Source organism: Drosophila teissieri, chromosome 3R, assembly GCF_016746235.2.
Source record: "Drosophila teissieri strain GT53w chromosome 3R, Prin_Dtei_1.1, whole genome shotgun sequence".
In the NCBI taxonomy this organism is placed as follows: Eukaryota; Metazoa; Arthropoda; class Insecta; order Diptera; family Drosophilidae; genus Drosophila; species Drosophila teissieri.
The window spans coordinates 27,278,661-27,293,418 of NC_053032.1; the positions used below are offsets into that span (position 1 = coordinate 27,278,661).

Below are 14,758 nucleotides of genomic sequence, written 5' to 3' on the forward strand. Positions count from 1 at the left end.
CGTGGAAAACGTTCAGTTCGAAATATGCTCAAAAATGCCCACCACTCACCAATACCCCCACAGGTGAGTGCGTGCATGTGAGACAGGTAAGCACACACAAACACACACACACTCACCTGCACACACAGGTAGACGACAGAAACACGTAAACTTGTTGCTGGCAACATGAGCGAAAAATGTTGCCCGGCAACTTTTCGCTGGCAACCCGGTTTGAACCTTATTTTATGGGACACGTTTGCCACTGTGTGTGTGTGCGCGCGTGTGTGTGTACAGGTGTGTTGTGTAGAGTTTCGGCTCACTCAAAACGCTCGAATGTGTGGTCAGGCGACAAAGCTACAAAATCTGAATGAGAATGGGCAGCACTGGCAACGGGTTTCGCTTTGAATCGAGACTCCTTTCGTTAACCCTAAAAGTTTTGACATTTCAATCCTTTGAATATGATTGTTAATACAATTTATAATTTATATTTATAGGAAATTAATCAAGTTTCGATATAAAGTCTTATTCTTTTAGAAAATAAAACTTATATATTTAACATTTTTTTAAATTAATAATATTGTAATAATGTACTGTAGGTCTACCCATTTTTGATTAATATCAAAGGGTTAAGCAGGAACTTATCCTTGCATATGTCCCTCTCTTTCTTTATTTGCCCCCCTTTTTTGTGCGAAGGAGTTACGCAGTTGTTGTTGCTGTTCAAGTTGGCAATCAAAGATAAAAGAAAAACTTGGCAAAATTCTGATGCTGTTGTTGTTTTTGGTTTTTTGTTGCTGGCAAGGCAGCAGTGTGAAGTTGGTATTTATAGGAATGCTGGTTGCTGTTGTTGTTGGCCGAGCTGCTGTGAATTCGCAATGAGCGAAATGGTTAAGGAACTAAAAAACAGGTAACAAAAAAAAGGAGCTCAACAGATGGCTGCTGAAGTGCAATGAAAATGCAGTGAGTCAACGGCTGCAAGGGCGTTATTCCACATAAATATATATGTTTTCGATTCGCAGATATGCCAAGGAATTCCATAATCATAATAATTGAAGGGGAAGCGGGAAAAGGAATTTCAATTGACTAGGTGCAGAAAAATTTCAAAGTATTTCACTAAAAAAAAGGTAAATAGAGGAAGTACAAACATTTTCTTTGACTTTCAGTTTGTAAGATAGTTGAAGCTGAAATTATTTAATGTTAACCCCTTTAAATGCATTCCAAAAAGTGCTTGATGTTTGCTTTTTATAGTCCCCATGCCCTAACAATAACAAAAGAAAATAACTTTTCATTTTGCTCAAGTGGCTGCAGTGAGTAGACAAAAAATCCAGAGAAATGGTAAAGGAAAAGCGGAAAACCCAAAGACCAATGGGTCAAATTGTTGAGTATTAACCTAGGTCATGCTGCAACTATATACAAATATGAGTTTCAGAAAATGGGAAGTCAGTAAACGTATTTCAATTAAGTTTTTGATTAGTTTTGCCCGATAACGTCAGTCTAGTTTAGTTGTTTTTGTTTTTATTTCCCAAATTCAATTACCTCAACTGCTTTTTGGAGGCGCTGATTTTTATCTAGTAGACGGGACTTCGTTAATGACCTGGCTTATGTGAAGCAATTACCCAAAAACTTAATGCACTGCCATTACTTTATATCCCCGTGTTGTTGTTGCCTTCATTTATTTGTATTTTCTTTGAGCGGTTAAGCACGTGCAACATTTCAAATGGTCGTCGGTGTGTCTTTATAATTTTGTTCGTTGTCATTTTTTTTTTGTATTTTGACACAATTGTTGATCTTACGAAAAAGCTGAAGTCGGTGACCACGCCACCTGGTGGCTACTGGCGGTGATTACGGACTTTTAGGGCGGGGGGAGTGGCAAATGGGGGTTTATACACAATAGTCTTGCAATTGGATAATTTGATTTGTACACGAGAGCGCGCTGCACTGCAACTACACTTTTCGAAACTTCTGCCAAGTTTTTAAACTCCTTTTTTTTATAAGAATTTACTAAATATAAAACCTTTATTTATTATGGTATATTAATAAGAAAACGATAATTGCAACATGACTTAGTAATATTGAGTTTAAGTATTTAAATGAAGTATGTGTTCTTTTAAGTGTGAGCAAATTTGTATTATTTTATTGCTGCGCATGCATAAAGTTTCATGGCCCGTAATTGTTGGCCAAAAATATTTTGACCTGGAGGGATTTTACCTATACAAAGTTGTGCAATAATTGTATTGGAAGGCTTGTATCATTTTTAATAATATACTTTAAATGTTTTTCTTTATCTGAACATATATTTTATTTCGTGTTTTTTTTTTTCTAGTTAACTCTTGCAAAATAATGTGTTATGTACAGTAGGGTCTTTAATAAAATTATTTCGACTTATAAACAATAAGCTGCCGGACTTTATTAAGATCTCACACAGTTTTCCCCCTTCTTTCTTGATTGAGTTTGTTCTGCCTTGCATTTTCAATAAGCTGCAGCAATTCGTCTACGAAAATATCTTGGCACGTGACTGCCTTGGAATACAAAATTAAGACAAAAAAAAACAGGCAAAGAAAAATCTGTAGAATGTTTTAAACAAGTTACTGGCACAACTTTCTTCGCTTCCCCAGCGGAACCACAGAAAGATACCACAAAGTAGGGGAATGGGTGACGAAGTCGTGTGCTTCATTCGATTTACGAGCCACTGCAGCCAAAGGGGAAGTCCCCAGGCAGACTTGAGCTGCATTGCAATTGTTTTTACTTGTTGTTTGCTTTGCATATGGAAGTCACACTGTACGCATTTTTCCCCGGCAAATAAATTTATTCGCCGGTATTTTGGCTTAACCCTTTTGACCTGCGACTGAAGCTAAAATTTAAAGAGATATATGTATGCTCATTTCCCATAAGTTTCCAGCAGCAATTTATTTCGTTTTCATTCGAGTTCTAAATGGATTTATACACACGGCGGAAGTTGAGTCATGGGCGGAGGCGAAGTACATTGGGTTTGGGTTGATTCCAGATGGTTTTTGAAAGAAATAATTGAATACAATATAATTTTTAATTATTTTTCCTATCTACATATAATTGAAGAATAAAATATTATTATTTTGTTGTACCTTTTCACCCATTTTGTAAATACTACTTGTTAGCAATCTGCGCCCACTGTTTTGACCATGTTTAAAGGCACAATCAACGGAACCAATTTCTCAAACTCAAGTGCTCCTCAGAGTCCGAATCTGGACTCGAAACAGAAGCGCATAAATTGTGCCCCAGGCGAACGTAGAATTAAGCCAAAACAAAAACTATATACATATATATATCCACTAATGACGATTGCAAAAACGAACCAGAAAAAAAAAATAAATAAATAAAATCAAACCGAGAAAAAGACTATATCGTCATGGAAGCCTGAGCAGCAGCGGGTTAAAATTGCATAAAATGGTCACAAAAGAAAAAAGGGCCTAAAATGAAAGAGGTAAAAGGAACCACAGCCGAGCTTTGACTTTGAAACCTTTTGGGAAATTGAAAGGCCGAAGTGAATATCTTTTTGGGGCAGGTGTGTTTGAGGAGCCAAATTAGCAGCTACCGTCTGTCCAGCTCCTCTCCTCTCCTCTCCACTCCTCCATCTCCAACTCCCTTTCGCCTTTGCCAATCTCTCACCTCGTTTATTTCTTCATCCCATTTCCATTAAAGGCCCCAAGCAAAATTTTGAACATCATTAATTTTAATTTTTGCGCAGACGCACCCAAGGGGCGGTAGGCTTCACTGCCTCCATTCTGGACACTGCAGACAAGCCAGTAGTGATGACTGATGATGACCTGGCGGAACGAGCCACACCACCTCCATACATCCACGAATGTAATTAAGGTGGCCACATGGAAAAAAGCTGCCACGGCGACAATTGAAAGTGTTGCAACGCGTGTTGACAAATTTCGATGTGGTTGTGCAACGCAATGCAATGTGGTGATTGATTGCTGAGGTGATGGAATGCAGTGGCGTGAAGAATTTTGAAACTTGGATATCAAGGAATTTTCCCTAAATTTATTTGGTATCTGCAGTGAAATACCCAAGTAACGAACGACATGTGGCGCTCGAATACATAGTCAAATTTATCTTTTCTTTTTAATTAACGTAAAGAACTTATGGCTTATAAAATTGATAAATATTTAGGGTGGAATATTAAACTATTTGTAAAGCCTGTCTTTATGGCTGTCCTTTTTTTCGGAGTTGCCAACTGACCGTGTGGCCTAATGGATAAGGCGTCGGACTTCGGATCCGAAGATTGCAGGTTCGAGTCCTGTCACGGTCGAAAACTAATCTTTTTTTTTTTGTAGCTTAAATTCAATCTACATTTTTTGAAAATGAGATTTAAGGGCATTTGATCGCATTGTAAGTCTGTAGCTCACCTTCTTGAAGCGCCTTCGCTGCGATGAAGAGTGCGTCGATGCAGTTTCGAGCAGATTGCTGTTGTTATCCCCATCCCTTTTGCCCAGTGCCTGGAGAAGATCGTCAACGTTGCGTATATAGGGACGATCTCGATCCCCGGCGCGTTCCCTCTCCTTATCGCCACCCCCTCCACCGCCGCCCATGCAGCTGGTTATGCTCCGATTGCCCACACTATTGCTGCGGGATCGGGATCTGGTCTTTTGCTTGCCCAGCCAGTAAACCTGATTTGCCAAATTTATTTCAGCGGCAGCCGCGGCTTTTCTTCTGCCCAATTGTTGTTGCTCCTGCACCTGCTGATGCTGCTGCTGTTGTTGCTGCTGCTGCTGTTCATTGGCCAGATATTCGCCGGCTATATGCACCTTGGGTGTACTAACCAACTGCAGGCCAGTGGCGCCGAATTGCTGAGGGAACTCGTGCAACTCGAGGGGGAAACGGGGATCCATGGTTTGACCCGGTTGACGCGGATACATATAGCCGTCGCGCAGAAACATCTTGCTGGTGGTATAGACCCTGTCGTTGATTTGGTACACACCACTCGAGCCGGGACCCTCGCCGCCGCCAATAATTCCGTTTCGGACATAGGCCGTTGGGCGATAGCGAACGAGCGGGTTATAAACATTCGATTTGGGGGGTTTCGTCTTGAAACTGCGACGTCGCGTGCTGCTGGGCTTCATATTTTTGTTGTAGTTAATATTTCGTTTTTGTTCGTTTGTATTTTCACCCCTCGATAACAGTATGTGTTTTTTTTTGCTTTACAGCAAAATCCACCCTTGTGCTGTGGGTTGCGTGCGCACGTATCAAATGTTTTCGAGTTTAAGCCTGCTTGGAACAAGCGACCGTGTGGCCTAATGGATAAGGCGTCGGACTTCGGATCCGAAGATTGCAGGTTCGAGTCCTGTCACGGTCGACACTAAAGTAATATTTTTTTTCTTTTTTTAATTTTTTGTGGCAAATTTCCGTTTCTTTTTCTCAAAAAAAATAATTATGCTGCATATTAAAATCGTAAATCCACACAGGCAAAAATAAATAAAGATACACTTGAATAATTTTACAAAAAATCTACACGGTGTGTAGACTGACGCTTACTTCAATGTGGAATGCTTTATGACTCGTACAAATAGTACAAATAAAATGGTTCAAGTTTTTCGTAAAAAATTATTAAATATAACAAATAGGCAATGTTTATTAAGTAAGCGATTTTGTAAGCGGCTGACAATTTTAATTCTGTCAAATGTAATTTCCGGACACTCATAAGTATGCTACAATTATGGTTGCTTTACTGATCACAGACTTCTTTATTAAAAGCGCACGAGGGTAGGCAGCAATTGTGTTTTTTAAAAACGCCCAAAAGATGCCAGAAAAAAGAAATAGGCCCTTTATAAAAAATATATTGAAAATAACCGATTTTTTGAGGTTTTTACGCGACCAACACGTTCGGCACACTGCACGTTCGATTTTCCACTGCAATTGTTTGATTTTATTGCAACAACTTTTTCTGCTTTTCTGTTGTTTGCTGGAAGGCACGCACTGCCAATCCAATTAGCCGGGGTTCACCTTTCGAGCCGTCGTCTTTGCGCAAGGTAAATTGTTTTTCGAACCCAAAGTATTGACACAGTTTTCGAGTCACTTGTTTTGTTAGACACATTCGTCTTCCTGAACTGTCACCGAGCTGTCATATGGACAGAATGGGCTGAATGGAGAATATAAAGAGAGAGCCATGCTAATCTGTCAACTCTGAGTTGGTTAATTAAAGACTGATTTGGCAAATAATTGTGGCTTAGCCCTGCTCGACCCCAATACCAATTTACAAGCTAAAAAACATTGCGAAAAAAAAATTCAAAGGTACCCCGATTGGGTCAATGAATGTGCGGTCTATTGAACTTTTGATAGTATTATTGACGCCCCTTTTTCGCTTAATGATTGCGAATTGAGTTCAGCCGTCGGAAAATACTTTCAAGGTTACTTTATAGGGATCGATTTCTGAATCATAATATGTATCTCTATAATATCCAAATTAATAGTTATAAGCTCTGTTTGTGCTCATATATAAGTCACTCTGTCTAAGTGCACATTTTTCTTTATTTATATATTCAATTTTCCCTTTATTTTATCAACTCTGGCACTCCACTTGAGTGAAAAGCCCTTCTCAGTTTCAATCGGTCAACTTTGTATGAATTCCACCTTATCTATTTTAGGTTTGTCTTTCTAACACTTCCGCCTACGAAAGCGTTCATTGTGGACTGCGGCAGATGTTTAGGGGCGAAAACAAAGAGTGGAAAAGTTCAAATGATGCGCCTGCAGCTAATTAAAAACCACACCCAAATATTTAATATTAACTAAAATTCACCAAGGATGCACAGGATTTATGTTATGCCAAAAAACAGGATTTATGATTTGAGAAAGTATCTTTTAGTTTGAGAGACCCCAAATAGACCCGGGATATTTATATTTTCCTTGCATCAATCATTGTACTTACAAAGAATTCATCCTCGATGACGGGATCGGCGAGCATCTCAATAGCCTCCGTCATGGATCTGCACGTGCGATTCGTGTTCTTCTTCTTCTTGAGCTTCCGGCCCAAGGTGGCGGCATCGCTGAAGCGATGGAGCAGCTTGTCCCGCTTCCGGACCGCCAGCGGACTGGTCGTCGAGCTGGCGTGACACAATAGCGAACCATAGCCATTCGTGGAGGATATGGTTCCAGTGTTCGCATAGAAATTCTGCGGTTGATATTGCGCCGGAGCAGTGAGCGTGCTGTTCGAGTCGATTTTCTGTATGAGATTGTACTCGGATTGGGGATATTTGCTGGCCAAGTGCGATATGGAATCCGCTTTGCTGCCCAACTGCGGCTTGGGTGGCGGCGGTGGCGGCGGTGGCGGTGGATCCTTCATCAAGGCCACGCGACGGGGGGCGGCGCGGGGTATGGTCGCCGAATGGGGGGAGGAGGTGACGTCACCGCCATAGCTAACAGCACGACGATTGCGATCGTTTTCCTTTTCCCTGCAAAGAAAGGATATTAAAATTGAATTTAGTAGAATTTTCAATGTAAGTTTTACTAGATAGTAATTGGTCTAAATAAGTTTTAAATACTAAACACTGTGTAAATCTACCTATAACGCCTCCTCTGCATCGGTGGACTAAAGAAGCAGTTGGGCGACAGGGGTACAAAGTAACCCCATTGCGGATCTCGGTCCGGCCCCTCATGGTACATTCCCAACTGGGGCGTCATCTCCCTGGATTGACTGGTTCTGAGAATGGGCATGGAAACCCTCTGGGGACCGAAGCTCCTGTTGGAGCGATACCGATTGCGATATATATGACGTTCCAGTGAAGATGTGGTGGTCGTAGCATCCGATTCCAGGGTGCAATCCGAGTGATCCTTGTTCTCCAGCGTGACATTGCTGCCCAGCTCTTCGTCATCATCATCCGTGGAGCCCTCGGGCACCGTGTAGCAGGTATAGTCGTATTGCGACATATTACAATCTCTTTTTGGTGTCTTTATTTGTTTGGTTTTTCGCTTGCACACACATCTAGTTCTTTGGCATTGTCTTTGCGACTCCCACGTCAAATGTTTCAATTATTTAATTAGTCTGCAACTTGTTGGTGTTTTTATTTAAGTGTTTCACTTTTTGTTTCCCCTGACAAACGTTAAATGACAATTTCAGTTGGACTGGCACCTAATTGCTGCACTCGAGTTTGGCTGTGTCTTGGATATTTTCTGGTGGCAAGAGAACATTAGACAGGCCAAGGCATTTATCATGTTCACCCTCTGGACAATCGTGCTTCCTGCCACAAAAAAGAGAAGTCGGGGGTTGTGTATGTCCAGTGGGCACAATTAAAAGTCGTTTTCGGCCTTCGTCGAAAAGTTGGCCTAATGAGGTGTTGAACGGAAGACGTTCTAGTTATGATATTTAACTTGGCCACGACTTTTCACAGACAATTTACTTTGGTCCAAACACAAAAGAAATTGCTGGGAAAGCTTAAAAGGCATTTTACAAAAGTAATTATTAAAAAATGGTTGAAGAAGAACTTGTTCTTTTCGGCATCTCATTTTTAATTTACTATATATATTTACACTAACAGCTACTTTAACTTTTGTTAAAGCCCACTGGCTAGAAAATTTGCAGGCTGAAAGTTCATTACCAATTAATGGGGTGAAAAAGGAAAGTGTCAACAGTGAAATCCATCAACATTGCAATTAAAATGTCAAACAAGGAAACGACTGAGAGGCAGACTTCCCTTTAACCCGCACTTCCTATTTACCAAACCAAAACAACCCCCCTAAAAAGCTTTACAATATTTGCCTGGCATACGCAGCTCTCTTTAAAGAGGCTCCATCGTAATGATGGTGCAAAATGGGATCCCGGAGGGTAAAATGGGTGACTGGGGTCCAACTGCAGAATTCGCAGACAGCGGCACGCCGGATATGAAGATTACAACGGATTCGGCTTGCTACTTCTGCAGATGTTTATATTTATTTTATTGTCGCAATTATTCTGCTCTTTACAGCATAGAGTTGCATATTGGCGAAATAAAACGTGATTGATGGCTAACGAGAGAAATGGGGGAACAACCGGATAGGCGAACTGCTAAAAAGATGTATCATTTTAGATTGCTCAAAGGAAAATTAGCAATTGAAGGCGCCAGTGTTTATGGAAATGGGGAAATCCGTCAGAAAAAGGGAGGAAATCTTTCAATTTAATTATAGATAATTGTTAAAAGCAATTACTTTTATAATTCCACTTTAACTTTTACAATTATTTATTTTATTTTTTATCACAATATTTATATGATTTTCTTCCATTTTTTTATCGCAATATTTATATTATTTTCTTTGCTCATTTGTTATGGCGAGTCACTGCTCACAGACTCGCTCATAAATTATTCTAAAAATACTTTGATTGGGTCAGCGAATTTCCCAGTAATTTTTCCAGAAAATATGCCACTTTTCCTTTACTGTATTATTTACAATTTTTGTTAACAAAAACCGAGCACACACGAAAAAGTTCGTAGATATAAACTAAGGCCGATAGAAATAAGTTCAAATAAAACGTGATTTTTTCTTTCCGAATAGAACTTTTCACTTCACGCCGCGGCTGTTCAAAGTAAATGTGCTGACCGCCGGCAATTTCCGAACTGATTTCGAATAGAGCCACGGAAATCTCGTAGCCGCCGTGGGGCATCAGCAACAAATACAACCCTCTCGGACGGAAACATGCGCGACAGACTCGAAAATCGTCGAAAACACTGAGAAAATTGGGAGAGTGAGTTGTTCGGCGGGTGGAGAAGTGGGGGGCGGGGGGCGGAAGACGTCAAGCGGAAGAGAGTGCGCCAAATAAGAACAAACATTGTGTTTGGCTAAATTGCTTAATATCGGGGGACCAAAATAAAAGCATCAACGAAGAGTGGCAGACAAAAGGGAAAAGAAACAAACCCGAGGAAAATATTAGCTTGGATAAGAGACTAAAGACTGTAAAATACCCTTTAATATTTAATGTAAAAAAATATATAATAAATATATAATATATATAAATACATATATAATATATAACATTTTCATATTAGAAAACAGAGACTAGAAATAATTTTAATTATTATATCATATTTCTGGTAGAATTTGTTATGCCATAATTATTTCTCAAAGTGAACTCTTGTGTCAGTCAAGTTCTGGCCCTAGTGTATATACCTTTTCCGAGGGTATACGAGAACCGAAAGCATTCTCTGTGGAGACAATTCCCTGGATAACGAGGTGCAACACCCAAAGTTCCCATATGCCTGCGAGTCTTCGTGTGTGAAATGTCATGCAAAATAAATGTCAGCCGCTTAAAAATTAGTCCCTCTCTCTTTCTTTCGCCTTCTGCAGCTTGTCTTCTCGTCCAGAGCAGCATTAAATTGCCGTGACTCTTCAGAAAAATTGAAAAAAAAATATGAACTTAAACTGTTTCTGTTGTTATTGGTGTTATTAAAAATAAACATGGATGAAGTGTTGGTGTTGCTGGGGTGCCACCAAGAAAACGCAACATTTTCACTTGTCACGCATTCATTTCCCCATTTTCCATGTCCGAAAATGTGTGTCATTTGGCCAAGACGACGTCTGCGGCTTTTATTGACATCTGCCAGTTCACTGGTTCACTTTTGTGGCAATTGGTAAGATTTGATAAAAGGGAGCAGTGCACCCGGCTCGATTGATAGTTCTATCAATTACACTTGTTAATTAAAGTTGGGTGTGGATTAGCCCGCATTGCGAGCACTTCCCCGAGGGTGTGTGCGAGTGTGACTGTGTGTGTGTGAGTGTGTGGCGGTGTTTTGATAACAATTGCATGACTACCGCACAAATGCAATTAAATCAGTTCTAAAACGGGCGTGCTGGCTACATGGAACTTAAGTCCAATTGCCCGAGAGCGTTAAATTAACAATGCAGGCAGCAAATGGAACCCAATGGAATGGCATCGATCGACCACTCTATACTCGTATATATATATTATTTTATAAATGTGCATGTGGGTTGCGAACGGCGCAGAATTAATTGAAGCACTGCAGGAGGGGCGAAAAAAGTAGATCTTTAAGATAACAGAGCGGGAATTCGTGCTATAAATAAATGCAGCCAAAGAGAGTTGCATAAATCAGAGATATATATATTTTTTTTGGGGGCTGTAGCTTAGATAAATGTGTGGAAAAAGAATGCGGCAACAAAATATTTGTAAATAACACAAATTTGTTTGTATGACATGTATATTGCATGGTAAATAATATCAACATTTTGTTTCTGATGCGAGCCAATGTCGGAATGATTAATCACAAATTTCTAGTTTATTTATAAAGCTCAGAAAAATATAATGTTAACGTTGCCCCTTCTAATCGCAGTATTTAAACCACTTGACATCGTTTACCTTTCTCGACCCCAACCACAAACCAACTGAAGTCGGGCGGCAATTTTAAAATGTGTTTAATCGATTCGATTAGTGTCACTCGGGGATTAATTGAATTAAACTGCACGTCGCGGTCGCAGACGTTGCACTATGAAAGCTATGTTAAGTGTAATTACAATGCACAAGATGTCAAATGATTTTAACCTCTTAGCTCACAAAAAAGGGGGAAAATAAAGTGAGAGGCAGCAGCCATTTTCAGGGAGCTTCAAGACAAAGAGAAATGTTAAAAAAATATATGGCCAAGACTCAGATAGTGCGATTAAGTAGCGCTGACAGTTCATGTGATACATGCTGGCACGTGGTCTTAATTTAATTTCTGACCGAGAAAAATGATAATTAATAATGAAAATGTAGTGGACATTTGTAACGTGGAGTACATATGGATATGCAAACAGGTTTCTTTACAAGACCGAAGGCTGAAATAAATATACCTACAGAACTGGTTCTGCTCTAGTGAAAAGTGTATATTCTTTTTGATCCGCGGAAGTGTTGTACTTTCCATTAGTACAAACATATTTCGGAGATTTATAGCCTATAACTCATCGCCAACATAAATCATGAATCAGTTCCGTAAGCTTGCCTGGGGAATAATGTTTCATGGCAATACCACAAACTCTAAGAGATTTCAAAACTTTAAAATAGCTACGTTAAAATGTAGACGAAAGGTGGAGCAACACAAACATTGCCCTGCATTTGTCGCTATAAATAACAGCCACAGCCAAAATAATAATCAAAGAAAACAAATATACACACATAAAACTTGGCAACCCTTTTAGCCAGCTGCTGTGTGAGAAAATAATTTAGGAGACAATGAGGCATCCATTCGATAGAATCGTAAAAATAAATATTACAGTTGGGCAACTCGAGAAAAAAGAAAACGCCAATTGAATTGCATTTTTCCTTGCCGCTTTTAATTTCAGGTCATAAATCAGGGGCAAGACAACTTAACTGGTTTCGGTTTTGCCAAATGTGTTTTTGTCAAAATAACCAAACAACTTCAAATGAAAACTTATTATGGGAACTGCTTAAAAATTTGTTACTCTATTACTTTCCTCTCCCATTTAAGCCTCATCATGAAATCTCATCCGTAAAAAATCTCCTTAAATGCTGGTATTGATTTCACATAATGAGTAAAATGTAAGGGCCATGTCGGCAGGGGTCCAACCACTTTAAACAGCTTTTCGATGAAAGGTCTACGTCGAAGTGGAAGACCTCCCGTCGCGGACTGGAGATCTGGAGATCTGGTTCCGGTTAAACTGTAATGGAGCGCCTTGATTCCCATGATATGTGAAAAATGTACTGTGTAATTAAGGTAGGCGTGTGAAAACCATGAACGTAATTTGGCTTACTTATACAGCAAATGAAGCGGGAATTATGGCGATTAAATTGCACATAAAGTGGCAGCAAAGTATGAGAAAACATATATTTTTCAATTTGCCTTTAAACTCATTTTAAAAGCATTAAATATTTAATTCAAGTATATGCAATTTTTAATTGCAAATAAATCGTAAAAGAAACAATTACTGAAAAGACACAACTTTTGCTTTGGCTAATCATAATTTAAGCCCATTAAGGCCAAAGCAAAAATCCAAGGTTATTGTTTTATTATTTCTAAATTGCAAGCAACCACACTCAATCTCATAAGTCAAAACAAGTTTCCAAAGTGTTTTTGGTGTATGCATAATTTTTCATACATCACTTTGGTTATTTATTTTCTAATTTTGTTTGGGATTAACACATCACCTAAACGCTCTAAAGCAACCAGTACCAGGCAGAACAAAAAACAGGTAGGTTTTAAATTTAAATTTAAGTCTCTGGGTTCCCAAAAGGCAGTTAAAACAACGCTGAAAGGTGTTGAAAACATTGGTCACGCAAAGCCTTCAAAGTGATTGACACATGTTCGATTCCTGTACAAAAAAAATAATGACCCCACCCAGAAAAAACAGACGAAAAAATCACGAAAATGTGCAGAAAATTTAAGCAAATTATAGCCGCAAACAAAACATGAAACTAAATCGAAGCACACACACAAAAAAAGGTTGCACTAATTTGCTTTGGGCCAATTTGTAACTACAATTGCTCGGATTTTGGGGTGTAGTTGCCAAAATTGCAATTGGCCAAAAGGATTGATTGAGTCATAAATTGGAAGAGAAGCAATCAATTCCTTTTCGTCGACATCACGAACTCAGCCAGCGGCCACAGCTATTCATGCAAAACCAGTGGCCAGTGAATTCGGTCTATTATTATCATTTGTATCCATTAGCCCCGAGTGGAATCCTTTTGCCATTCAGCTCTATTTCTCTGTCGAAAGTTAATAAATCTATGCAAAATTAACCGTAGAGCGCCCCAGCATAGACATCAATTAGAGAACACAAGCCGAGCTGCACAAAAACTGAAACTAAATCATGAACAGCTGCCGGAGAAGGGGTTTCATTTCTTTCATTTCGGTCTTGGCCAGAAACAGAGAGAGTTGGCCCAAAGGCGGGGGATCGGGTTCGGGATCCACAGAGCCATCTGCGACGCGTGTTGCCAATTTATCTTTGAGCGAGTGACCCAGCTGGGGATTTGCTCGAGCATGACTCATTCACCGGGGATAAGAGATAATCCTGTTTTTCTCCTTGTCCAAGCCCGACTTCCAGTCGACTGAAGGCGGAGTACGCTGCTCTAATGGAGGCTGGCAATGTTTGTCCACCACTTGAAACTGGGGAGCAAACTTTAGCTCAGGATGGGCAAACAAGATTCAAGAACACTACAAAAAAGAATACCTTAAGAACAATCTGCTACTAAAACAATTATAGAAAAACCTTTATTTTAGGCTTCGAAATTCAAAAAATAATTGAATGTTATCAGCTTAGAATCTAATCTAGTAAACAAAATGTGCCAGTACTCAGATTAGTCAGCACTCCAGCTGTCCCATCCATTGTGATATAATAACCCGGATCAACATTCAATATGCCTAGCCCTATCCAGCGATAAAAAAAGACCCTCACTTGGCCATAATAAACCCATGTGCAGTAGTCAATTGTTGACGGGTGCAAGGCATACAAATTTCGCCATAACTCACAAGGCTCACGGGAGACGCTTTTGTTTACGGCCTGTTAGGTTAGCCCGGCTTTGTTTATAAACTGGTTCAAAATTTGCACGTCTTTGGCATATAAATTCAAGAAAAATAACCGAAACTGCAGAAAAGAAAAGGCTGCCACGCCACGCCAACTTGTTTATCTGTCGTTTTCAGCTGGCTGAAAGCTGACTGGCCAAGCCAAGTCCGTCTGCAAGTCCTGGCTGTCTCCCCTCCCCCCTCCAACGTATTCCTCTAACATATCCCTCGTATTCCCCAGTCCCCAAAATCCCCCCCTCCTCCTTCAGCCATCCGGATGATTGTCAGAGCAACGCCAACAGCTGTCGTGCAAGTTTGTTTCCATC

General features: G+C 39.9%; 1 protein-coding gene and 2 non-coding genes across 9 annotated transcripts in view; 2 read left to right on the forward strand and 1 right to left on the reverse strand.

Annotated features, from left to right (window-relative positions):
- The window catches only part of LOC122621865 (tight junction protein ZO-1), an 84,620-nt gene that overhangs the window by 30,744 nt on the left and 39,118 nt on the right, over positions 1-14,758 (reverse strand). For 5 of the 7 annotated variants that reach the window (XM_043799866.1, XM_043799865.1, XM_043799871.1 and 2 more), the window contains exon 3: positions 6,884-7,406. In XM_043799866.1, coding sequence (XP_043655801.1) covers positions 6,884-7,406 — 523 coding nt within the window. Of the gene's footprint in view, positions 1-6,883; positions 7,407-7,516; positions 7,973-14,758 lie in introns of those variants that run through there. The other 2 variants (XM_043799867.1, XM_043799875.1) reach the window with 2 other exon arrangements.
- On the forward strand, positions 4,198-4,270 carry Trnar-ucg. The gene has a single exon. It is a non-coding gene; the product is annotated as a tRNA-Arg (tRNA).
- Positions 5,242-5,314, forward strand: Trnar-ucg. Its single transcript has one exon. It is a non-coding gene; the product is annotated as a tRNA-Arg (tRNA).